Genomic DNA, 26,439 nt, shown 5'->3' with positions numbered 1-26,439 from the left:
TATAGGGCACGTGCGCTCACCAGACAGAGAGAGACAGAGAGATAAAAAGCGAGAAATCACCCCCCAGGGGGGGATGGCCACACCACAATCCCTTCTCCTTCATTCTCCTCTCAGGATCTTGGGCACGCACACACACGCACCCGGCGTGAGTTTAAGCCACCGGGTCTGGGACGCGAACCGCAGTTGACTACATGGGAGTCCAGCAACATAGCCATTACGCTAACTGCTGGTCCCTAAAATGGGTCTTTTTAAATTTTTTTCATCCGTTTTGCTTTTAGTACAAATGGAAGAATTCTGGAAAGAAAAGCTTCTCTTGTCCACCTTCTCTTTAAAAAAATATTAAAAATATTTCCCAAGAGCGGGAAGATGTGGGTGTGACATTGATCATTAATATTGTCAGCATTCCCTTGTGAAAGCAAGAAAATGGGACAGAGCACCGTGTTTCCGGATTCTGCAGCATTTCCGTTCACGATACTGGAGTGACTGGAGCGCGTGCCTCTTTTCCTTCACAGCTCCTGAGAGAACACGCCTCGTCCACACCCAAAACAGAGCCCTGGCCCCTGGTGGGTCAGTTCTCAAGCATTGGCTTCTTGGGGGCTGATGAGTCAAAATGGTTATGTTCTGAGTTTAAAGAGAGCTTGCTGACACTGGGGAGGGATAGCAAGATTCCTGGAAAAAGCACCGTGCCTCTTCATTTGGTGAGTTCTCTTCCTCGCTGAGCGAGTTGAGTCCAGGAGAATTGAGACCCAGCCTTGCTTATAACAGATGTTTCATTCTGTGGTTTTTGGATGGAGAGAGCAGTGCATTAACTCATTATAGGTAATTGAGTGGCCTCAGTGTCGTCCAGTGCTCAGAGCGTGCTGGTTTGTTCAGGAGCTCTACTTCAGCTACAGACCAGCCTCTGCTTCTTCCATCCTTTTAGGTTAAGCCAGGGAAAAAATAGTATTTCGTATGCTGTTGGCATACAAAATTGTAAGTATTATTAATTATTTAGAGACTTGTGAATTAATTAATTCTGCACTCAGTTCAATTTTAACTTGGCACTTTGGAGGAAATAGCAACTGGAAGTGCCATTTTTCATTATATATATATTACTCATTCATTCGTTATGTGTGTGCGTCTGTCTGTGCGCGCGCATGCACACACACACACACACACACACACACTTCCTGTAGCTTAAATATTTTTAATGGAGATTTTAATTTTCTTCAAGTTTAATCAACTTTTCTCCAACATGGTCCATGCCCAGTTTTATTGTTTTTCTTGTTCATTTTTAGATCTATCCTTCTGTGGAGAATGTGCGGACCAGCTTAGAAGGCTATCCTGGTAATTGCTGGGAGACTGTCTCTGTTGTCTGTTTTATGTAGATTTCATAAGTACTCTGGTAAAATGTTTTTACCAGTGTGGTTTGAAATTTGTTTAGAAAGTATTGGGAATTAGGAGGGGGGCCAGCAAACGATTTGATGGTTAAGACGCTGGGCTACCACATTGTCAACTGCAGTTCAAGTCCCTGACCCCGGTGGCTTGAGGGTTGCTCTGAGTGTATATGCTTGCGTCCCCAAAATCCTCAGAGAATGGAGGAGAGGCAGTTGTAGCATGGCCGTCTCCCTCGGGGACGACTTTTTGCTTTTCCTCTCTCCGTCTGCCTCTCTCTCTGGTGAGCACATGTGCTCTATGGCCAAACCCTAAAAAAATAAGAAATATGAAGGTAGTTTTTGCTTAACTGGATGGGGATCCTAAAAATGGGTAATACCAGGCTCTGCTTTCTTCCAGAGATGGTACCACTCAGTCGGGCACTTTGGGGAGGTTATTTAATGTTTCCAGTAATGCTCTGCACAGTTATTACTCTCTTCAGTTTTACCAGTAAGATAACCAGCATGGTAGCTGTCTAGACACGTGCAATTCCAGTCTGCTCCCCTGCTCTACTCAGCTCCTCCTTCAAGCATGTCTGCGAGCATCCGCTCCCTCACCTCTGTCCACATCCTCCCAGCTGCTGTCCCAGGCACTAACAGTTCTTCCAAATCTGTGGATATACTCACACAGATGGACTTAAGAACTGGAATATATGCTTACTCGAGGTTTTTGCTACAGGGCGCATGCGCTCACCAGAGAGACAGAGAGACAGAAAGCGAGAAATCACCCCCCAGGGGGGGATGGCCACACCACAATCCCTTCTCTTCCATTCTCCTCTCGGGATCTTGGGCACGCATGCACGCATGCACGCACACGCACTTGGCATGAGTTAAAGCCACTGGGTCCACATCTTGAACCACGGTTGACTACATGGGAGTTCAGTGGCATAGCCATTACGCTAACTGCTGGTCCTGCTTACTCTTACCTTTGTATTACTTAGTTGATATGTCCTTTCAAGGGCTTCCTCTGCAGATACCTAGAATGATCTTGTAGATATCTGTCAGCCTTGTCCTCTATTTCCCTTATACCGGTACTGGGCACTAAGCTGTTACTTGGGATCCAGCGGTTCCCTAGACAGTTCATTCTGGAGGTTTCTACCCAAAACCCAAATCCTACCTGCCTCTGGAAAAGGCAATGTGGGATTGTTATTTGCTGATGACTGAAAGCAGAATGTACTGAATTAGACTAATTTGATATCTTTGCAGTTTATCAAACTAGATGTGACCCTGTCAGAAAAATCTTGATAAAAGATTGGAGTGTATTATCCCATTTGCCACTTTTTAATGGCAACAGTGAGATTCTGGGACATGGTTTTTCATCTGTCTTCTCTCTCGACTTCTGGTAGGCCAGGCCCATTCACAGTATTATTTTAATGGAAAATGGTATTTTCACTAAAGCGATTTTACAACTGGTTTCAAAACTGATTGTGTTTTTAGTTATTTGTAAGAGGAGACAAGACATGCCTTATTTGATATTTCAGAGATGTCGAAAGCCTTTTTTAGATACAGACTCGTGAAGTTCAACATGTGTTTGGCAAGTCACTGATGAATCCCTAATGGAGTTTTCTTACTTTGAGAGATGAGCGAACATTGGCTTCTAGTGGTATTTCCACTTGAAACTGTCTTTTTTCTCTTTGCAAGAGTAAGGCTTTACGAATTCCTTTTTAAAAACAAATATTTACTGAACATTTTAATATATTTTCCAGTCTGTTCTCTTTGTCAAACAGCAATGTCCAAGTGAAATAGATGGGAGAACTGAATTCTCACCCCAAACTCCCTCCCCAGGTGTTGTGTTCTTGGGCAAGAAGCAGAGACTGTCAAACGTCTTACCTGCTTAGAGACAGTAGGAGGGGCCAGAACTTTCTGTGTGCTTTTTAACCCTTCAAATCTCTGTTGTTCTATGTGTTAAATTATCACCACCAAGTGATTAATAATTTCCCTTTCTCTTTTTGGTAAATATTTGCTATTTAAATCTTTCTCATCCCTAAGAAAGGAAAATCCACTGAGAGAACGTAACTAATATAATTCTTTCTTTCAAAGAATGAATCCATAAGATGAAATAATGACAGTAATTTTTTTCTTTTACCTTCTCGCTGTTTATTACAGATTTTCTCCTTAACGAAGTGTCCTAAAATTACATTTCATGATTTTCATTTATTTTATTTCTCTTCTTTTCCAAGCTGGGGGTTCTCTTCCCTACAGCATCCAGACAGCTGAAAAACAGAATTGGCTGCATTCCTATTTTCAGTAAGTAATTGGTTTGAAATGCTGCTGTTGCTTCTTTAGGAGTGTTATTTGTGTCAATCTTTTTTCAAAAAAAGAACCTTATATAACATAGCTATATTCTTTCACCTACATATGTTAGTATGTAGGTTTGTTTTTTTTTTTTTTGAAATAGATTTTTAATACCAAAAGGAAAATTTTATTTCTGTAAGCTTTCTTCTTAAATATGAATATGCACATAAAAAGATAAATAAGCGATCATATTGGGTAGTTTAGAATTCATGTAAGCAGTGTTTGCATTTATTTTTCTAATATATAAATTATAACTATACCGTTGTATGGTGTGGGGTGGCAAGCTTGCTGAGGGTCGCGTCCACATCACTAATCTTCCGGGATACAGGGTGGTACTGAGCATGTCTTAAGAGAAGGGTCAATGGCTGGGAACCAGCAGTTAGCATAATGGCTATGTCGCTGGACTCCCACGTAGTCAACCGCGGTTCGCGTCCAGGACCCGGTGGCTTAAAACTCACGCCGGGCGCGTGTGCGTGCGTGCCCAAGATCCCGAGAGGAGAATGGAGGAGAAGGGATTGTGGCGTGACCATCCCCCCTGGGGGGTGATTTCTCGCTTTCTGTCTCTATGTCTCTCTCTGTCTGTCTGGCAAGCGCACGCATCCTATAGCGAAAACCTCTCCAAAAAAAAAAAAAAAGAGAGAGAATGGTCAATGGCTGACGAATGGGCAAGAATGTTCTTTGTCCTGTAGCCTCTGCAGTTGCACACCCTGCATGTTCTCGGCCGGTTGCACCCTGTGCTTGCTTCAGCAGGTGTCTGTTAGGCTTGTTGGCAGGAAATGAGATGGGACAACCCTTCAGTAGCTTCAGCTGTAGTTCAGTGGGTCGTCCTGGGGCCTCTCTGTAAGGCCACCTGCTGCCCCTCACAGAGGACACTTCTTTATGTTGATCAAATTCACTTGAACCAAGACAGTCGTGACCTACCTAATCCTGATTCTGTCCTTGCAGGTGATCTCTTTTCTTGAGAGACCATCCTTTTATATTTGTAAGTCAGGAGTGTCATTGTATAAGCCATTTATTCCTAGGGAACCCTTCAGCATTAGAAAATTGGAAACTAAACTCATATGTGTGAATATCTGCATTTGACCAAGGTATTTCCCACCCACTCCCAGTTTCGCATGTTCATTTTCTCATAAGAGTGTGTGCATTTTGCCCACCTTGTGTTTCGTTTAATTCAGCGAGTTTTCCTTGAGCCCGTACTTGGTCATGCGCAGGTTTGTGTGCTTTTCACAAGCTCACAGACCAGTGGAGACGAGTGCACACGTGTGGCTAAAAGTACACGAGGGATCATGTACGGGGACTCTTCAAAAAATTTGTGATGGGAAATACTGCATAGGGGCCAGCAGGTGGCATCATGATTAAGGCGCTGGAGTCCCACGTGGCCAACCACAGTTTGAGTACCGGACTTGGCGGCTTGAATATCACACCGGGCATGTGTGTGTGCATCCCTAAAATCCTAGAAGGAGAGCACAAGGGAAGGGATTGCAGTGTGGCCATCCCTCCCAGGGGGTGATTTCTCACTATCCTTCTCTCTGACTCTCTCGCTCTCCAGCAAGTGCACTCACCCTATGGCAAAAACATAAAAAAAAAAAAAAAAAAAGAAGAAGAAGAAAAAAACAGTGCACGAATTTCAAGTGTTTTACACCAAAATAAACTCACACTTGGATTCCATTTTCTATGACCTTTAAAAAGTACCCTAGTGTAGCATGTGTGTATATTTGTAGCAAAAAAGACAGGAAGGGGGTCAGCCTCATGGTCTAGTAGTTAAGAAGCTGGATCCCACATGGCCAACACAGTTCGAATCCCAGCCCCAGTGGGTTGGAAAAACACACAAGGCATGTGTACATGTGTGCCCCAAATCCTGACAGGGTGGACAAATGGAGAAGGGATTGCAGTGTGACTATGTCCACTGGGGTGCTGCTTTTTTTCTCTCCCTTCTTTCTGTCTCTGATGAGTACATGTGCAGTCTGGCAAAAAAAAAAGAAAAGAAAAAGGCAGAAAGGCTATATACCAGAAAGTCATAGTGCTGCTCTGTGGAGTGATAAATTCTCTTTTTCTGTAAACCTACTTTCTAAAATGAATACGTATTCATCCCTTTATCCCTTTATCGGAACAATTTAATAAAATATCATGGGTCACAGAACTGTGTACCTACTACTGTCTTTTAGATGATTGGCCTCTGTTTTCTCTTCAGTTTTCTAACATTAGGATTATGGCCAACTTGTATTATATATTTTTAAAAATTATTTTAACTTTATTGATCTATTTTAATTTGACCAAAGCAGGGAGAGAAAGAGAGAAAGCCACCAGGTCCAGGACTCGAACCACGGTGGGCCATGTGGGAGTCCAGCATCCTTAACCAGCAGCCATCTGCCATCCCCTAACTTGTATTATTTTCTAACCGATGATTTGCGTCTTTCCTGTGACTAGCAAATGGTCAGCCGAGACTTCTGGCCGCAGCAATGCCATGCCACATATCAAGACATACATGAGGCCCTCTCCAGACTTCAGTGAAATTGCTTGGTTCCTTGTCACAAGGTAAATAGTTTTTATGTTCCTGATATGAGGAATTTTTGAAAATTGTGTTTGAAACTCCTGCTCTGAACATTGAGTGGGTTTCTAAAATGATTTATGAGTGAACTCTCATCTGTATTCAGTGTTTCTATTATACAAGTCTTATTTAAAGGAGGCCCATGACTCATCATTTTGTAGAGTGTGACCATTGTCTAATTTTACTTATAAGTCTAGATGTTTATAATGTTTACATGAAGTTTGCTTCTGTTGTTTAATACTTCAGTAATAGAGATCAAGCAAGTTGACATTTGTGGCAAATACAGAAGAAAAACGAGATGTTAAAATTATTTTTTTTCTTAGTTTCTTCTTAGGTAATTGAAGCTTGAGCAATCAAATCTTTTCTGTTTGTTTGTTTGTTTTTCTTTATTGCCACACACAGAGAAAGCACCCCCCAGTGGGGGTCACGCTGCAGTCCCCTTGTCCATTTCTCTATCCTGTTACAATTTAGGGCATGCATGGTCATGTGGACTGGCATGTCTCTCTCTTTTTTTTTTTTTTCTTTTTTTTTTTGGAGAGGTTTTTGCTATAGGGTGCGTGCACTCACCAGAGAGACAGAGAGAGACAGAGAGACAGAAAGTGACAAATCAGCCCCCAGGGGGATGGCCACGCTGCAATCCCTTCTTCTCCATTCTTCTCTCGGGATCTTGGGCTCGCATGCACACGTGCCCGGTGTGAATTTAAGCCACCGGATCCGGGACTCGAACCGCAGTCGACTACAGGGGAGTCCAGCGACATAACCATTACACCAACTACTGGTCCCAGGAAGGCATGTCTCTTAAGCTGCCAGGGCTGGGACTCGAACCACATGGTCAGCTATGTGGGATTTGGCTCTCCTAACCACCAGGTCATAGGCTGGCTCTTCTCTGTCCTTTTTGGTTTTTTGGGGGAGAGATTTTTGCTATAGGGCGCGTGCGCTCGCCAGACAGAGAGAGACAGAGAGACAGAAAGCGAGAAATCACCCCCCAGGGGGGATGGCCACGCCGCAATCCCTTCTCCTCCGTTCTCCTCTCAGGATCTTGGGCACGCACGCACACGCGCCCGGCATGAGTTTAAGCCACCGAATCCGGGACTCGAACCGCAGTCGACTACGTGGGAGTCCAGCAACATAGCCATTACACTAACTGCTGGTCTCTCTGTCCTTTTTTAAAACACTTTACTAAAGATATAATTTATAGGGAGTAGCTGGTGGTATGGTGCTTAAGGCAGCTGGATCCTATGTGACCAGCTGTACGTTCTGGTGGTTAAGGCAGCTGGATCCTATGTGACCAACTGTACGGCCGAGTGCTGAACCCAGCATCTTGGAAACATTCCAACCACGTCTGTGTGCATGTATGCCCAAACCCCAATAGGAAGGAGAAATTGAGTAGACAGGATTGGGGCATGACTGTGCCCCATGGAGGATGACTTTTCTATTGCTTTCTCTCTTTCTGTCTCTTCAAGCTCATGTGCCTTGTCACAGAATTTTTTTAAAAAATGCATGTATCTATTGTCCATTTAAAGTGTACAGATTCAGGGTTTGGTATATTGACAGAATTCCACAGCCATCTCCATCATCTCAGTTTAGAATGTTGTCATCACCTCTGTAAGAATTCTACCTATTGGCCTTTTTGGGTCTGTTTTTATAGGGAGGTAAATTGCAGTGCCTTTTGAGAAACAGACCTGCGACAAGAACTTTAGTTCCTGGCTCCTAGTCTAAACTCAACCTTCAGGCAACTCTTCGTGGTTCAATAACATAATTGATGTCAAGAGCAACTAAATTAGGGTAGTACAGAATAAAATTAGCTCTTTAAGAAGGGAGCGTCACACATAAACTTCTAAATAAATGGACCATTTAGAAGCAAGACCTAGTCCCTTTGTAGTTTACGGGAGTTGGCAGCCAAACATCTTACCTGGGTTTGAGAGAACACACAGCACAGGAGCATTGGCAGTGAGACTGGATGCAAGAGTGGCACCCTCCAGATTTCGAGGCAGGACAACAGGTAAAAACATACTTTTGAGTCCTAAAATAAGGATTCTTTTCTATCATTCACTCGCTGGGGAATTTAATCTCAGCCCATTTCACATTCCGTAAAAGGGAACAAGCAGTGGTTGCCGTTTGGGTTCTCGTGAGAGTTAAATGAGATTGCAGAGCTCAGTGTCCGGAATGGGAGAGGCCCTCGGCACATGGCTGCCGTGATATGCTTGTTCAAGCTTTATCTTCCATGACTGTGAAGGATGGTCAGGGGGATTAGTGTACTTTTCTTTGCTATGCTTCTTTTAAAAAGTAAACTTTTTGCTTCTGAAGAGGTAGGTTTCTTGGATATGAAGAAATACTTGGAGTGAAGATTTCCTGGGTAGGGAAGTCATTGGCTAAGCCAGACAGGAAGTGCCCAGAGGCCACACGCAAGACACACTTTGCTCCTCTTTGGGGAAGCTGTTCCGGCCCCAGTCGCATTGGTAAACGTGAGGTTGTTAATTGCTCCCTCAATTTTATTGTAAATAAGAACAACTTTGATAAAACTAAATTATACAAATATTTCCAAATTACATCGTCATCGACTCAGCCTTCTACAAAGTTAACTGATCAGAACATGACCTCAGGTATAATAGGAATCCTCCAACACTCTGCAAAGGGACCTGAATAGTTAGAGACCACATTTTCAACTCACCTGTTTGTTCAATAAATGTCTTTTATACCAAGTTACCAAATTGCAAGTTTTAAAAGAAAAACAAAAAAATGGGCTTTTAATACTCATTCCACCATACCCTGAGCTGTGTGTGACCTAGCAAAGCCTTGAAACATCTTAAACCTTCCTTTTCCAGTCCCTGCAGAAGGTCAGAAACTTATCACCTGGGCATCTGAGTTGGTCTCTTATCTGCTGTCCCACGACATGGGTGTTGATCTTCCCATGCCACCCATCCTAGTTGCCCATGCCCACTCAGGTTTCCAAGTAACAGATGTTCCTCTTCGTCCCATGTAAGGATGATCATTTAGATTCAGTCTTCTACTTTTAATCGTTAGGACCAGATGTACTTCTGCATTTGGAGTTTAGAAGGATAATGGTGTATTTTAAGTCTGTTGACATCCCTGCTGGTGTCTGGACCAGCATTCCGTAGCAGAACAAACGTTTTGAAAGCAACTGTAAATAGCTGTATGTCATCTTTGGGTCATCTTTTGCCATGATCAAGTTCTGCTGTCAAATGAAACAAGTTAAGTGAAATCTTTGTTTTGGAGTTGGTTTAGGTTTTAAATTTTCAGGGCTCCCATCCATTCCAGCGCCCTTACCTATTAACTCCTATAATCCTCATAACACTGCTATAATGAACTGTTTTTGAGAACGCCATGGATTCCAGTCCAAAGGAAGTGATAATGCTTAGCAAATCTATTGATCCATCAACAAATCGACAGTATATAAGGTTTGAAGAATTGAATTTGAGCCAAAGATATATCAAAAGCTACATATATTTAACTTGTATCGAACTTTTCTACTCTGAGTCATTATTGCCAGTTCATAATATTGTTTGTGCTTGGGATGAACAACTCATTTTTATAAAGTGCAACACAATTAAAGCAAATTTTCCAAGAAAAGCCATAAGCAAAATGGATGATATGCACTATGAATTTTGACTTTGAATATGAAAATAAGAGACTTTTTTCCCTCTGTGAGAGAAACAGGGAGGGAGAGAAGGGGCAGATATTTTTGACAGGAATTCGCTGTGTTGCGATCCTGTCTCACCTTCCCAATTTGCTATGCTTACATGTTCACAAAATGATACCCAGCATGTTCAGATGGCCCAAGAACCAAACCTGAGCAACGATGCCAGCTCTGCTCCATCGGGGCTGGCCTAGACCTCCTTTAATGATCTGGATCTGTACTTCCATAGAAGTGTTGCTCTTCGAGGTGGTTGGTTACCTTCTGAAGCTTAGCTACCGGGTCTTTGGGAAAGTCATGTATCTTTCTGTTTTCCTATGCAAAAAATTCATCATGACTTTCCTGGTGACCCAATACTTTGACCAAAAATATATTTGGTATACCAAATACCAACGTATTGGTAGGGTATGCTACCAATAGACAGAAGGCAAGAAATCACTCCCTAGGGAGGATGACCATGCCGCAATCCCTCCTCTTCCATTCTCCTCTCTGGATCTTGGGCAGGTACACACATGCACTTGACCTGAGTTTTAAGCCACCAGGTCTGGGACTCGAACTGTGGTTGGCCATGTAGGAGTCCAGAGGCGTAACTATCACACTATCTGCTGGTCCCAAAAGGAAAGTTTCTAAAGGCGTTCCGATTCAACTATTTATGGGTCACTAAATCATGTGTCATCTACAGTGGGAAGTGCATGACACAAAAGAGGAATAAAACCAAGCACCAACTTTCAAAGCGCTCGAAATGTATAAAAACTAAAAGACCCATGTAAAAATGACTAAGCAAAAAGGGCTATGAAAGCACAATGGAAAAAAATGATGAGTTATGTCTGTTGAACAAAAAAGTTACATTTCAGTTGGAAGCTTTTGAGATGGGCCTTGAAGAAGTGTAACTGTTATGGAAAGTTCAGAAGAGAAGGAGACAGACTGGACCTGATCAAGGCCGTTCCTGCAGTGTTTTCAGACACTCAGGGATCGCCGCTGCCAGGGCCGATCCTCAGTTTGCAGTCAGTGGCCGCAGCAGCAAAAGATGAGCGGAACTCTGGGAAAGGTGTGGCGCCTGAGAAACAGCACCATTTTCAAGCAGAGCTTTTCCTTCTTAAGGTTCACACCTTGGGACCAGCAGTTAGCATAATGGCTATGTCACTGGACTCCCACGTAGTCAACCACGGTTCGCGTCCCGGACCCGGTGACTTAAACTCACATCGGGCGCGTGTGCATGCATGCCCAAGATCCCGAGAGAATGGAGGAGAAGGGATTGCGGCGTAGCCATCCCCCCTGGGGGGTGATTTCTCACTTTCTGTCTGTCTGTCTGTCTCTCTCTGTCTGTCTGGCGAGTGCACGTGCCCTATGGCAAAAAACTCTCCAAAATAAATAAATAAATAAAAGGTTCACACCTTCAGAAGAGAATTCCATCTAGTCTGCGGGTGGCATTCTTTTGAGTGCCAGTCGGCACTACTAGATGAAACCTACCCATGGCATTGGAAGATCCAAGCACCCGATTAAAGCAGAGGAGCCCTAGAAGAAAAGGGGGAAAAGTGGAGGTGAGACTCACTAATCTGAATACGGAGTTCTGAGCGTTCACCTGACTGCATATGACATGGCCCTGGCAGAGAGCTATGCCCAGTATGTTCACAACCTGTGCAACCAATTCTCCATTTAAGTTGAGAGTTATACGATGCCCACCAAAACCATGGAGGTGATGCGACTGCAGAACCAAGGCAGTAAAATGTTCCTGGACTCCGTCCTTACCAGCCATGAGCCAGTGGTGCAGATCAGCGGTTTGAGTGCTACATTTGCAAAGATTTTCTTGGAAATAATCCAAAGCAATCTTCCTGAAGGAGTCACATTGTTAGTAAGAGAGCAAACTGAAGAAGACTTCAAGGGAAGGTTCAAAGCTTAGCTAGAACTGGAAGAACTGTTGGCCAAGGTGAAGTAGCTATTGCAGACTCTTTCATGCCCACACTGAGATACTAAATGCCAGTGAGAAGAGATTCCTGGGTGGTCAGAGTTAAGCAGAAGACTCTTACCCTTAGACTCACAAGTACCGGTTCACATAGCCAACAGCGCCTCCCCTTCTCTGGCATGAGTGTGCTTGCTAGTTGTCACCCACTTACCTTTGAGCTAACCCTTGTTGTCTTCCATTTAATGAAATCTGCTGCTGCTGAAAAAAAAGAAAGAAAAGAAACAAACAAAAATTTAAAATCTGAGAAGTAATCTGAAAGTGAATTGTAGTTTTATCAAGAGGGATACCACTCATTCATTCAAAGTTTTCTGAGCCACAGCAGACCAGGTACCAAATTAGGCACCAGCCTCGTCAATCTGGTAGAAAACACCAACATTAAACAAATCATTATCAAAAGGCAAAATGAGTATTCTCGTAGTAAATGAAGTATGAGAATTACAAACTCATTTTCCCTGCAAATAAAAATGTCTAATGCAGACAGACAGTAAAATGAAAACATCATTAAAAAGAGTTTTAATTCAGTCTTTATAGTGGGTTGTCGGGAGAGTCACAACACATTTTTCCATAGAAAAACAGAAGCACACGTCATGACTTTCCCGACGACCTAATAATTCTCAGGGATGTGGTAACCATGACAACTACATACTAACACATGACCCAGGATCTCTAAATGATGTTTTCTGTGAGAACCTCAGTCACAACACATAAAAGAGAAGAAATGGAAACGGGTGACTTATTTGTATTTAAAAGAATAAATAAAATGGAAGAAGAAAACTATATTAAGGCTAGCATTTCTATAAGTTTCCAATCCCTGACTTTTAATAGCCAGAGCTTTCACTTCTGTAAATGTCAGTTGCATAAAACAAAGCCTCCAATGCAAGAGGGCAAAGGCTTCTGTTCATGGTGGGTGGAGAAGTAACAGGTCATAAGATACCACGTACAACTGCAGGAAATAAGCCAAGTGCACTTCTAAGGTGAGAACTATTTTCTTAGATTAGAAAATCAGACCTTTTGGGACCAGCAGATGGAGTAAAGGTTCCATCGCTGGACTCTCACGTAGTTCTGGACCTAGTGGCTTAAAACTCATGCCAGGTGCATGTGCGTGCATGCACAAGATTGTGAGAGGAGAATAAGGTAGAAGGGATTGTGGCATTGCCATTCCCCCAGAGGGTAATTTCTTGCTTTCTATCTCTCTGTCTCTGTCTGTTTTTCTGCCAAGCACACGTGCCCAATAGCAAAAAAAAAAAAAAAAATAGGGCCAGCAGGTGGGGACCAGCAGGTGGTGTGGTGGTTAAGGTGCTGGATACTCCCACATTGCAGATCATGGCTCGAGTCCTGGACCTGTTGGCTTGCTTTCTCAATTCCCCCCACCCCTTCTCTCTCTCTCTCTCTCTCTCTCTCTCTCTCGTCAAATTTTAAAATAAATGAATGAGGGACCAGCAGGTGGCAGAATGGTTGTGTTGTAGAGTGCCACTGAATGAACGACCACCAAAGCCAGATTAAGTTTAAAGGGAGTCTTTATTAACTGGCCAGCGACTACAGTCTGAGGCTCGGGTGGGGGATGGGGGGGACAGCGGTCACTAAGAGTCAGAACTGTAGCCCCAACTGAAGTTTGAGTAGTCTTTTTATAGGGGGTCAGTTACCAGAAGTTTCTATGCAAGCAGTTACAGAAGCCGAATCAAGCAGGTTAATTATTTCTGAGGGGAGTGGGGTTTCCATGTGAGCAGTTACATTGCTAAACTAAAGGGATTCGGGTTAGTTAGCAAAGACAGTAGCAGGTACAGGATGTTGTCCCGGATATGATTTTCTATATGGCTAGCACGAGCTGTTTTCTCATGGGAAGAGCAAGCAGGATTACAGAAGCAGACAGCCATGTTAGGGTAAGGGAACAAAATGAACAGTTGTTCATGTGCAAGATCTAATATGCGGCCTTCCACAGTTACATCACTGGACTCCCACATAGCTGACCGCAGTTTGAGTCCCGTACCCGGTGGCTTAAAACTCACGCCGGGCACATGTGCATACATGCCCAAGATCCCAAGATGAGAATAGAGGAGAAGGGATTGTGACATGGCCATACCGCTGGGGGGGGAGACGCAGTGATTTCTCGCTTTCTGTCTCAGTCTCTCTTTCATTTTTAGATAGGCAATGTATACACATAGAATTAATACATACATAAAGTTTATTTTCCATTTCTATTCCCCATATACCCTGCTCTCAACCTGAAGCCATTACTTCTGGATTCTTGGGTTTAACAACTTGCATCTCATTAACATCTTCAAATCCAGGGTCTTCAGATAATGATAGTACCCTGTGAGCTAGAATAGTATGAAGGAAATCACCCCAGCGAGAAGGCAGAGATTCGAGTCCTGAGTTGGGATTGCCACTTATAAGCATCGCCACTTTAATTTTGGAAAACTCATTTACAATATGGATTTTTATCTCATTTACAGAATGCTCTGAGGGTGATGATAGAAAATATATGTGGGTTTTGCCTTTGTAGAAAATATTTCATATTAACTGCTTGATTTTTTAATGGTTCATATTCATTAAGCCTCTTGAGATTTAGAAAAGCAGCTTATAAAGCCTTATCTGTTTTGCATGTATAATACATTGGCATATAATAAGGTAAAGATTTGTCCATAGCTATAGCCCTTTCTGAGCTCAACATGTGATTAATGTAAAAACTGGTCAGAATTATTCTATTTAATCAAGACAGATTCATTCAGCGAGGACTATATGTTTAAAGAAACTTAAAACGAGCATTTAGCTTGAACTTATTAAAATGTAATATTGGTTGACAATTTCCTTTGGTCTTGTTGCCTTTACAGAAAGCTATTTATGGTTTCAGTAGAATTTTCTTCCTATCTTCTTTGATCCTACCTTAAAATCACTCCATGCTTGATGGGTAAACTGAAAGGGAAATTATTGAAACATAATGGTAAATATCATACTTAAATTTTACCATAGAACCAAGGAGACAAGAAAATGAGCTTGAAGAAGCCTTGACTAAGAAGACAGCGCCTAGGTGTAATTGACAAACCCAGCGAGAACAGTTACAAAAGCTGTGCATTGTGGGTGGGCAGAAAGCAAGGTAGATACTTAAGATGTGCTGGATCGCTGTTGTGGTTGCCTAGCAACTGACAGGCAATGCGGGCTAGTCGGGGATGAGCAGCAATGTTGGTGCTGCCACTTTGGTAGAAAATGAGACAAGTGCTTAACTACAGGATCAGGGTGGCTTTTTGAGGAAACAAAAAAGACATTCGTTCTCTCCTCCTCTGCTTTTTTGATATCACTATGCAGTACTTCTCTATGTCTGTTCCTTTGATCCGGAAACAAATAGTCTTTTTTTTGTTTCCTCCTTTGTCTCAGTTTTTTGGTGAAAATCAATGGACCACACAAGAAAATACTTAGCAGACTTGGTTGCCTGGCACTGTGGCTCCAAGATAGTGGGATTAGCTGGTGTGCCTCATATACTTTGTTACAGATAATGGCTATCGGTGCTGAAGTCTGCAGACGATTTCCTTTAGGCATAGAGATGATTCAAGGTCATGTCACTGCCCTTGCTTTCCGGCATTCTAGTGCAGGTGGACCAAAGGCAGAGTGCACCTTTCCACTCTGCTGTGAGCTAGTCTCATGGAGCATCATTCCTGATAAGGAAAAGCTGGAGACCCCTGGCCTAGGGCCTAGCCTCTTTTTGTACTAGCATTGCTAGGCACGAGAGAGACCTGTGGCTTGAGATGAGGTGCTATTTGGGAGTCCCCCACTGGGGACTGACCTCCAGAGAAAATCCCCCAAATAGTGGCAAGTAATCATATGGTGCTTACTGTGTGCTGACTAAATGCCTTTTTAAAAAAATAATTATTTATTTAATTGTATTTATTTATTTTTAATTTGATCAGAGCAAGACACACACACACACACACACACACACACACACACACACAGAAAGAAAGAGGGAAAATGAGAAAGCAAACCACCAGGTCCAGGAATTGAACCTTGGTTGGCCATGTGGGAGTATCCAACACCTTAACTACCACACTACCTGCTGGTCCCTTGACTAAATGCTTTTTTATACTGACTCATTTAATCCTCCCCATTAGAATCTAGGTGTAATTAATATCCCGATTTTAGAGATGTGGAAACTGAAGCCTAGAGAACTTAAGTAACATGCCCCCGAGTCAGTTACCATTCAGTTGGTAAGTGAGAGAGCTAGGAGTCAAACTCCAATAGTCTGAATATTTCTTGCCTAGGCTTTGTTCGTAGGTGGATTTCTCACCGAGGAATTACGGTTATGAACAGGACAAGCATGGTCCCTGCCTTCAGGGAACTTGTGTTCCAGTTGATCTGACACTGTCATTCTGCCACTTTGGACTGACCCTGCTGATGAGGCCCAGGAGAGGAGTTCATGCAGCTCCAATACTCATTGGATCCCCCTGCTTTCTTTTTGTGTTTTTTTTTGGGGGGAGAGGTTTTATTTATTTTTTTTTTCGCTATAGGGCGCGTGCACTCACCAGACAGAGAGAGACAGAGAGATAGAAAGCGAGAAATCACCCCCCCAGGGGGGATGGTCACGCCGCAATCTCTTCTCCTCCATTCTCCTCTTGGGATCTTGGGCATGCACGCATACGTGCGCCCGGCATGAGTTCTAAGCCACCGGGTCTGGGATGCGAACCGTGGTCAACTACGTGGGAGTCCAGCGACATAGCCATTACGCTAATGGCTGGTTCCCTCCCCCTGCTTTCTTAAAGCAGCAACCCGTGCAGTCTTGCCTTCTCCCTGCGGTACATGATGTGCCTGTGACTGGGAACAAAACAAGGATGTAAATAAATTTTTCAGAATCTGGTTGGTGATTTGTCAGGACTTCTACTTGCAAAAGCCCACATCCAGGTATCTAATTTCCTGCTGTGCTTTGCTCTTGCTTATCTGTTGGGAATCGTGCATCCACGTCATTTTCATTTGTCCTTTCCGTGTGGCATTTCTTTGTTCACACACTGTCCCTGTACGGGATGTTACCTGCCCACAGACAGCTGACGTGTCATGTACCCTTTGGTATTTTTTCTCATGGGTTTAATATCTGCAGAATCAGCTTAATTTTTTTTTAAAGTTTATTACTTTCTTCCATCAACAAAACAGATAGAAATAGAGAGACAGGCACCCCCAACAGGCTCCATCCCCAGCCTCCAGCCAGCTCTGCATTGTGGACACCTGCTTCCCTGACATACTCAGGGAGGGCTCTAGACGCAAACCCAGAACCTGCCCGTGAGGGTCAGCCTCTCCGAGCATGACGTTACTGCTGCGCCACTGTCCAGCCCAAGAATGGGCTTAATTTTAACCATATTATGTTTTTGACACTTTATCATGCCTCTATTTTAACAGTGGAGGGCCTGTATCTATTTCATAAAGGAAATCAATAGGATTTAATAACAGGATTTCACTATATTTTTATGTGCTAGGATTATGAAATTGGTGATTATGACATAAGCAGTTAATGATTTTTAGGCCCATCTAAGATAAGGGAGGTCTCAGGGGCCAGAAGATGGTATAGTGCTTAAGGTGCTGGATTCCCATGTGACTGACTGTGGTCTGAGTCCCAGACCTAGCGACTTGAAACTCATGGCAGGCACATGAGTGTACATGGCCAAAATCCCGAGAGGAGAATGGAGAAGAAGGGATTGTGGTGTGGTCATCCCCTCTGGGGGGTGATTTCTTGCTTTCTGTCTCTTTGTCTCTGTCTCTCCAATGAGTATACATACCCTATAGCAAAAATCTCTCAAAAAAAAAAACAAAAAAAGATCTAGGAGCTTTTGATGGACCTATCTTCCAGAAAGTTGTATTTATTAGTCACACCAGGGAGAAAGACCAGAGTCAACCTCCCATAAATCAGCAAAGTATTGATGATGGTGATAGTTAACATTTATTTTTATTTTTATATAGGTTTTTTAACATATTTTTTAAATTTCAAGAAAGGCAGTTTTAGCTTTAATAAATCAAAATAAAAAGATATTAAGAGAACTTTGGTTAAGACTTAAAGCCAGGAAAAAGGTTAGGATTCGGTTTGAATAGTAGGTATGTGGAACTGTTCGTAACTCAAGAGAAGACAAAAATCCTTAACTCTGGAAAACAAAGCGAAGAAGAAGATCAGTAATATTTTAATCAAAAGTCATAAAATTCTATTTCACCAGTTCAATACTTTATCTTCTGCTGCAGTCCAGTCTTTCCATTTTAATTCTGGAAGATAATGTTCAACTCTGGACTTGTCTGTACCATTAAGCTGGCCATTTTCTTAGTTGTTTTAGAACTCTTATTTCTGTGCATCTGTATATAGTTTTCCTGAGATAGCAATCCCTTTAGAACTTCTTAGACAGCTGATCTGGTGTCGGTAAATTCTTTCAGGTTTTGTTTATCTGAGAATGTTCTTGTCATCTCTTCCCATATGAAGGATAATTTTGCCAGATATGGCAAAATTTGCCAGATATGGTATTCTTGGTTGAAATTGTTTTTCACTCAACACTTTGAGTATATTTTCCCAGTCTTCCCTTGCTTGCATTGTTTCTAATGAGAGGTCAGCTGTTAGCCTGATGGGATATCCTTTGTAAGTAATATGACGTTTCTCTCTTGCCAATCTTAGTATCTTGTCTTTGTCTGTGGATTTGGCCAATCTGGCTATGATGTGTCTTGTAGAAGATCTTTTTGGGTTAATCCTGTTTGGGGTCCTTTGTATTTCTTGGGTCTCGATCTTGAATGCCTTTCTAGGTTTGGAAAGTTTTCTTCCAGGATTTCATGGAATAGTTTATCAATGCCCTTATTAGTCTCTTCACCTTCTGAGATACCGATTATCTGGGTGTTTGGACATTAATGGTGTCTAGTATTTCTTGTATATTATTCTCATTTTGAGGGGCTATTTTCATGGTGGATTTTTACTAGTCCAGCGATTCTGTCTTCTACATCTGAGATTCGATTTTTTATTAAGCACTATTGGTGTGCCAGGAACTTTATACACTATATCGTTACATCAACCTTATAAAGCAAACATATGACCATATTTTATAGGTAAGAGAACCTGCTGATAAGCAAGGTTAGAACTAATTATGATCAAAACATGGGTGAGTTCAGATTTCTTCTCTTACCATTACCCTACTATACCTTCATTTTATGCTTAATTGTCAGTAATTAGACTTTGTCTCTACTTTTTTTGAGTTTATTCATTTGTTTCTTCTGTAAGAGCAAAAGAGGCCCCTTCATCAGGGTCTTCACACTGTGACCTACTCCCTGTGTCAGCTGGCCCCGATCACAGGCACGTATATACACCCAGTGTTCTCAGGGCTGTCCTGGGAAGTGAACCAGTACCCTTCCCAGGTGAGTCTAGTTGTGTTATCTGTGCCACCACCTGGCCTCACCTCTAAATTGTGATTTAAAGTTTTTTGTAGTTCTCTCAAATAATAAACAAAATGTTCTTAATACATGTTATCTTCTAAGCCTTTTCCCCAAGTTAATTAGATGCTTCTTGCCTATCTGACATCTACAGGATTCAGGGTTAGGAGAGATCCGTGGGCTGGATCTGGAAAGAGACAGGGTTTATGGGGGAAGAAAGGGCTCAGCCTTCCACAGCCGTGGGTAGGGTGGAAGGCATCCTGGACAAGGAAATGCTGTCTGCAGAAATGTGGGAGCCGAGGTGAACAGGAGGTGTCAGGAGGTAGTCAGTAAGTCGGTTCAGTTAGGAGCATGGGAGTCAGGGGAGGGTGTAATGGGAGGTTAAATGGAGAAGCATGGGTCAGGTAAGAGCATAGAGGAACCCAAGTGCCAGGCTATGACACGTATGTTAGCGTAGTCACTGATGCCTTCTGAGAACCACTGGAGCAAGATGTTCAAATGAGAAATTAGAGGCAGGGTGAAAAGTGTCTGAAATAGGGAACCAGCAGTTAGCGTAATGGCTATGTCGCTGGACTCCCACGTAGTCGAATGTGGTTCGTGTCCTGGACCCGGTGGCTTAAAACTCACGCTGGGCACGTGTGCGTGCGTGCCCAAGATCCCGAGAGGAGAATGGAGGAGAAGGGATTGCGGCATGACCATCCCCCCTGGGGGGTGATTTCTCGCTTTCTGTCTCTATGTCTCTCTCTGTCTGTCTGGCGAGCGCACGCGCCCTACAGTGAAAATCTCTCCAAAAAAAAAAAAAAAGTGTCTGAAATAGTGGGTTTCTATTGGAAAACAAGAGAGGATTTGCAGGGATGGAATGGTCAGTCTGGTGATTCCACAGTTGCCTATGGAGCAGGCAAGTCCAGAATGCCTGAGGTTTCTGAGCCTGACTAGCTGAGACTGGGCAGAAGGGAATTCAGGAGAGAGTCCGTTTTCAGAGGGGCAGGGATGCTGGGTTCAGTTTCTAGCATATTGGGTTTGGGGTGAAGTATGAAATCCAAATAGGGATGATTGGAGGTGCTAGTTTAGAAATTTGATGAGAGGTCAAAATTGGAGATGTCTGGAAATCATCCCTATCGAGGCAGTGGTTGCAGTTGGTAGGTGGAAAAGTCCCAAGGAAGTGAACAGTGGAATGAATGAAGGGAAGAGTGTACATTTTAAAGGTGCCATGTGGGGAGGGCAGCGACTGAGAGGGAAGCTGAATCAGGGCTTAGTAGAGAACCTGAAGAGTCAGACAGCCAAAGAGGAGATGCCAGAGCGGAGGAAACTGCAGGTGCAGCTGAGAAGTCTGGTCCAGGGTTTCTCTGTCATTGTCCTGTTGACCCTCAGGCAGGTCATCCTTGTTATGGGGCTGTCCTGTGTGTTGTCAGATGTTTAGCAGCATTCCTGGCCTCTCCCTTGACTGGTGCCATTTTATCCTCCAGATGTGATAACCGAAAATGTCTCTGGTCACTGCCAAACGTCCCCTGGGGGCGAAAATCACCCCTAGTTGAAAACCACTGGTCTGGAATAAGGGTTATTTTAAAACCCCTAGATTTGGTAATTAAGAAGGCTGTTTGAGTGGAAGTCAAACTAGAGAGACTCGAAAAGAAGGAAGGGAGCCAGAGGAAGGCGAGGATGTGGACACCTCAGAGAGGAGATAGAACGAATGTGCTGGAACAGACACAGTAGCTCTAAATCTTTTGCTTCTCAGATTGCAGTTCTAATACCTACTAACTAAATGCCTTTAGAAACCATGTTTAATGGAGACAGAAATTAGTAAGTGTAGCTATTACTGTTTTAGGTAAGAATAATGATCAGATTGTTCTTTTCTAGTGCTATATCTGACTATGTTTCTGAAGATCAATAAATAGTATAAAAGGCTGATATTTAAAACCACAAGGACTGACTACATACCACTCCCGATTACGTGTGGCCTCCACCTCTGTCCTTTTTAGGTCAGCTGGTGTCGTTGAACTTCTGTTAAGTTCCTAGGGTGGGTTTTATGTGTTAGTTAGGAGGGGACTCCAGTAATTATATTTAAGAAAAGTGTGACCCAGTCCCAATATGCTTTGGCAAAAGCACTTGGATTTATAACAGCTATGAAATAATGACTAGAAGCAGATGGGGATGGTACATAGGGGATTCTCACCTATCTTACCTGCACTCAGAGTACTGGGAAATAAGGAAGCAGCCATTGCTGAACGAAATTTTGAGGAATTCTTGAAAGAGTAGAAAATGAGCAAGATCAGGCCCACAGGGAAAGAAAACCAGTGAATACTCCAGCCCAAACTTCCGTTAGGGTGTCTGAATAGCCATGACAGATTTTTCCGTTTCTTTGTGCTAGGATGTGTCATTGACTTTCCTGACAGCCCAATATTTAGGGCTGTGTTCAAGCCTGGAACTAGTGGAACTGAGCCCCTAGAAGCGATCCTAGGCCAGCCATCATGGCCAGTCATGTCAGGACAGCTTCCCTGTCCTGTACGGAGCAGGGAGTCCAGTAGACCCAGAACAGAGATGTTGGGCCAGAAAGGCTTCTGTTGCCAGGAGCTACTGAGCAGGGGGCTAGGGAGCAGCAACTCAGCACCAGCTTCCTTAAACAGACTCCAGGTCCTCGATTTTTCTCTGTGGCAGGGTCATTTGCACTTTCTCTGACTCTTGGATGTTAATAACTGTTCTCTGTGGCTTATAACAGTTACCTGAGATTAAGTAATTTCAGAGAATAAAGGTTCGTTCAGCTCATGGCTTGGAGACCCAGAGGCCACATCTCTTGAGACTCTCCTTGCCGGTGAGTTACACCGGCAAGATGGGGCAGGGCAGGAACACATGTGTCTATCCTTTTGGCTTGTCTTATTTCTTCTCTTTATAAACCTTCGGGAAGTTTATCCTGATGACTTTAATCCTAATCTCCTCCCAAAGGCCACACCTTCAAGACCATAGTAAGATTAAGCTCTCACCCTCTTAATCCCATCAGCCAAATCTCAACACAAAATTTGGGGGAATACATTCAGACTATAGCAGTATACACTGCCCAGTTTTTCATTTGACTGATGGTCATTTTAATTTCAGTTTGAGAAGCTCTTTAGATTTTAATAGCCCTCTGTATTTTTTTTTTTAATTTGACGCAGGGCATGTGTACTCGTAGGAGAGAAAAAGTGAGAAGGCACCCCCCAGGGTAGATAGCCATGCCATAATCCATTCTCCTCTTCCATTCTTCCCTCAGGATTTTGGGTGGCACACACCTGCATGGCGTGTTTCTCAAACCATTGGGTCCAGGACTTGAAATGCAGTTGGCCATGTGGGATCCAGCTGCCCCAACCACCGCACTGCTGTCTGGTCCAATTGCTATGTGTATTTTATTTATTCGTCACTTTATGATGTAAGTTGCTTGATCTCCTTTCTCATTTTTGTCATTTTTGTTTTCATTTTGGTTTCTGACTGGATTTTTTTTTCTAATTATTCACATTTTCTTCTAGTCCTAGTGTGGCTTTTTTTTTTTTCCCCATGTAGATCTTTGCTCCATTTACAATTTTTCCTGGTTTACATATGTACAATGGATCAAATTATGCCTTTTCCATTGTATCATCTTGCTTCAATGCCTTTCTTTTTTTTAAAAGAGAGATTTTTGCTATAGGGTGTGTATGCTTGCCAAAGAGACAGCAGGAAATCAACCCCCAGGGGAGATGGCCATGCTGCAGTCCCGTCTCCTCCAGTCTCCTCTCAGAATTTCGGCATGCACACACACAGGCCCAGCATGAGTTTGAAGCTGCTGGGTGCGGGACTTGAACCTTAGTCAACCATGTGGGAGTCCAGCAATGTAGCTATTATACCATCTGCTGGTCCCATCAATGCCAATTATTAAAAGTCCATCTTTTCCTTACCAATTTGAGATTCTACTTTTATCATGGGTTTCCTCATGCATTCCTGTCTGCTTCTTGATTTTTCTCTTCTCTTCTTTGGTCTGTATTCATCCTTTATTTCACATTGTCCTAGGGTTAGGGTTAGAAGCTTTGCAATGTTTCTGTGTGGTGGAGCCAGGTTCTACCTGTTTTCTTTTTTTTTTTGGAGAGGTTTTTGCTATAGGGTGCATGCGCTCGCCAGACAGACAGAGAGAGACATAGAGACAGAAAGCGAGAAATCACCCCCCAGGGGGGATGGTCACGCCGCAATCCCTTCTCCTCCATTCTCCTCTCGGGATCTTGGGCACGCACGCACACGCGCCCGGCGTGAGATTTAAGCCACCGGGTCCGGGACACGAACCGCGGTCGACTACGTGGGAGTCCAGCGACATAGCCATTACGCTAACTGCTGGTTCCCTACCTGTTTTCTTTTTGGTAGATTTTTCCCAGCTATTTATTCTTCCATGTAAACTCAATAATCATCTCTTGGAAAGAAAATAAAATGGTGGCATTTTTATTGGGATTACATTAAAATTATAAATAATTTAGTCCCTTATCTTTTTTCTGTATGTAAATACCTTACTAACTTTTTAAATACATATATTTTTTTTTTCTTGAGTCACTTTAGGTTTATAGAAAAATTGAGCAGAGGGGCCAGCAGGTGGCATGGTGGTTAAGGCATTGGACTCCCACATCTCTGACCACAGTATGAATCCCAGACCTGGTGGCTTGCTTTCTCACTTTCCCTCTTTCTCTTTGTCTTTCTTTATTCAGTTAAAAAATTAATAATGATGATGGATAAAATCAAATGAAATAATTCTTTAAAAAAATTTTGAACAGGAAGTACAGAGAGTTCCCCAGTACCCTGTCACTACTCAATTTCCCACTATTCTGAACATCTTTCATTAGTGTGATATATTTGTTATATCACTCTATGGTGACGAGCCTTCACATCTAATTTAGTTAATAATGATGATGACAATTGATACATCGTTATTGTTATTATTAACTAGAATTCATAGTTCACATTAGGATTCACGTATTGTGTCATACATTTCTATGGATTTTAATGAGTGTATAATGACGTGTATCCGCCATTACGGAACCATGTAGAATAGTTTCACTGCCCTAAAAATTCCATGTACTCTTCCCTCTGTCCCGCTTGGTCCCTTGGAAACCACTGATCTTTTTTGCTGTCTCCTAGTTTGGATTTCTCCAGGATGCCATATAGTCGGAGTCATAATGTAACCTTTTCAGATTGCTTCCATTCACCTAGCAATATTCCTGTATGGTCCATTCATGTCTTTTTCAACCCCTACTAGCTTATTTCTGCTTTACACTGGTTAATGTCCAATTGTCTGGTTGTACCACAGTTTGTCTATCCACCTGTGAAAGGACAGCTTGGTTACTTCCACATATTGGCAATCATGAGTAAAGCTGCTAGGAACATTTGTGTTCGGGTATTCTCATACACACAGGGTTTTGTGTTTTTGGTTTTTGGTTTTTTTGTTTGTTAGTTTTTGTTTTTTTTTTTTTAAGGTTTTTGCCATAGGACCTATGTGTTCACTAGAGAGACAGAGAAAGACAGTGAGAGGGAAAGTGAGAAATCACTCTCCAGGGTGGATGGCCACACCACAGTCCTTTTTCTTCTGTTCCCTTGGGCACACACACATGCCCAGCGTGAATTTCAAGCCATCGGATCTGGGACTCGAACCATGTTTAGCCTGTGAGAGTCCAGCATCTTAACTACCACACCACCTGCTGGCACCTACTCAGGTTTTTAATTTATTTAGGTCAGTACCAAGAAGCACAGCCACTGGATTATATGGTATTAGTATGTTTAGTTTTAAGAAACCGCCGAACTGTCCTCCAGAGCGACTACCACTTTGCATCAATGTACCTGCTGGAAATGAATGAGAGTTCCTGTTGCTTCGCATGCTTGCTAGCATTTGATGTTGTCAATGTTTTGGATTTTGACCTTGCTAATAGGTATTGTATTGAGCTAATAGGATAGTATTGAGCTAGGAGACAGGGACCCTAAAAATATAGTTATGGTATAGGCCCAAAGTGGAATCACAAAAAGGCTAAGATTTAAGATGGAGACATCACAGCTCAGTTCTCACTGAACTGCTTGCTCACAAGAAATGGCTTGGCGCAGTAACTCAATAATTAACCTAGGCAGCCTGACCTAAAGCAAATGTAGCAACTAAGGCTTTTTCCAGGTCCCACCACATTCCAAGAAGATCATGGTTTTTCATGGCCCAAAGCTTTTAAAGGAAGAGTCTCATGACCTTTGTATCCACTTCAAAATTAGGAGAAGAATAACCAGACCCATCTAGCATGCAGCATCCTCCATGGGGGTAGTCATGCACAAGGCCCTCCTGAGAACAAGCCCAAAGTCCATCCTAATCGAGATAATAACACCTCACTCAGTTCCTGTTCAGTAACCCATTTTCCAGGACCACTTCCTGCCTGGGAGCGGTTCTTTCCTTCAATAAACTCCACTTTACTATCCCCTCTCTGTCCTTATCTCATTCTTTCTGGACATGAAACAAAGAATCAGGTTCACTATTGTTCCTGTGTTGGATATTGGGCCCATGCACCCCAACTTCCTGATCAGTATCTTATTGTTTTCATTTGCAGTTCCCAAGTGGCATAAGATGTTGAGGGTCTTTTCTTGTGCTTATTTTACCATTTGTGTATGTTCTGTTAGGGGCCTGTGTAAATCCTTTGCCTATTTTTCTTTTTTTCGTGAGTTTTTGCTATAGGGCGTGTGTGCTCACCAGAGAGACAGACAGAAGGCAAGAAAACACTCCCCAGGGTGGGTGACCATGCCACAATCCCTTCTCCTCCATTCTCCTGTCAGGACTTTGACCATGCATGCACATATGCCCGGCATGAACTTTAAGCCGCCATGTCTGGGACTTGAGCTGCAGTTGACTACATGTGAGTCCAACAACATAACCATTACGCTATCTGCCGGTCCCTCCTTTGCCAATTTTTCAATTAGGTTAATTTTTTTCATTTCTCTTAGTAGTTTTGTTCACAAAGCAGAAGGTTGATTTTTCATTTTTTATTATTCATTTATTTTTATTTATTATTATTTTTAAATTTGTTCTAAGGCACATGTGCTCATCAGAGAAAGAGATGGAAAGTGAGAAAATAAGCCACCAGTCTGGGACTCTGTCGTTGCCCATGTGGGAGTCCAGCACCTTAACTACCAAGCCACCAGCTAGCCCCAGAAGGTTTTTTTTTTTTTTTTTTTTTTTTTT

General features: G+C 42.8%; 1 protein-coding gene and 1 pseudogene across 1 annotated transcript in view; both read left to right on the top strand.

Annotated features, from left to right (window-relative positions):
- TDP1 (tyrosyl-DNA phosphodiesterase 1) overlaps positions 1-26,439 on the top strand; it is a gene marked incomplete in the record, with an annotated part of 91,122 nt that overhangs the window by 32,858 nt on the left and 31,825 nt on the right. Inside the window, 4 exon segments of the mRNA XM_014591402.2 lie at positions 513-698; positions 1,278-1,326; positions 3,593-3,659; positions 6,135-6,242. Of these exon segments, the coding sequence (XP_014446888.1) occupies positions 513-698; positions 1,278-1,326; positions 3,593-3,659; positions 6,135-6,242 (410 nt within the window).
- LOC102474440 (39S ribosomal protein L48, mitochondrial-like) lies at positions 10,754-12,165 on the top strand (annotated as a pseudogene).

This window comes from Tupaia chinensis, unplaced genomic scaffold (genome assembly GCF_000334495.1).
Source record: "Tupaia chinensis unplaced genomic scaffold, TupChi_1.0 Scaffold000568_1, whole genome shotgun sequence".
In the NCBI taxonomy this organism is placed as follows: domain Eukaryota; kingdom Metazoa; phylum Chordata; class Mammalia; order Scandentia; family Tupaiidae; genus Tupaia; species Tupaia belangeri.
This window is presented reverse-complemented; position numbering and strand designations above follow the sequence as displayed.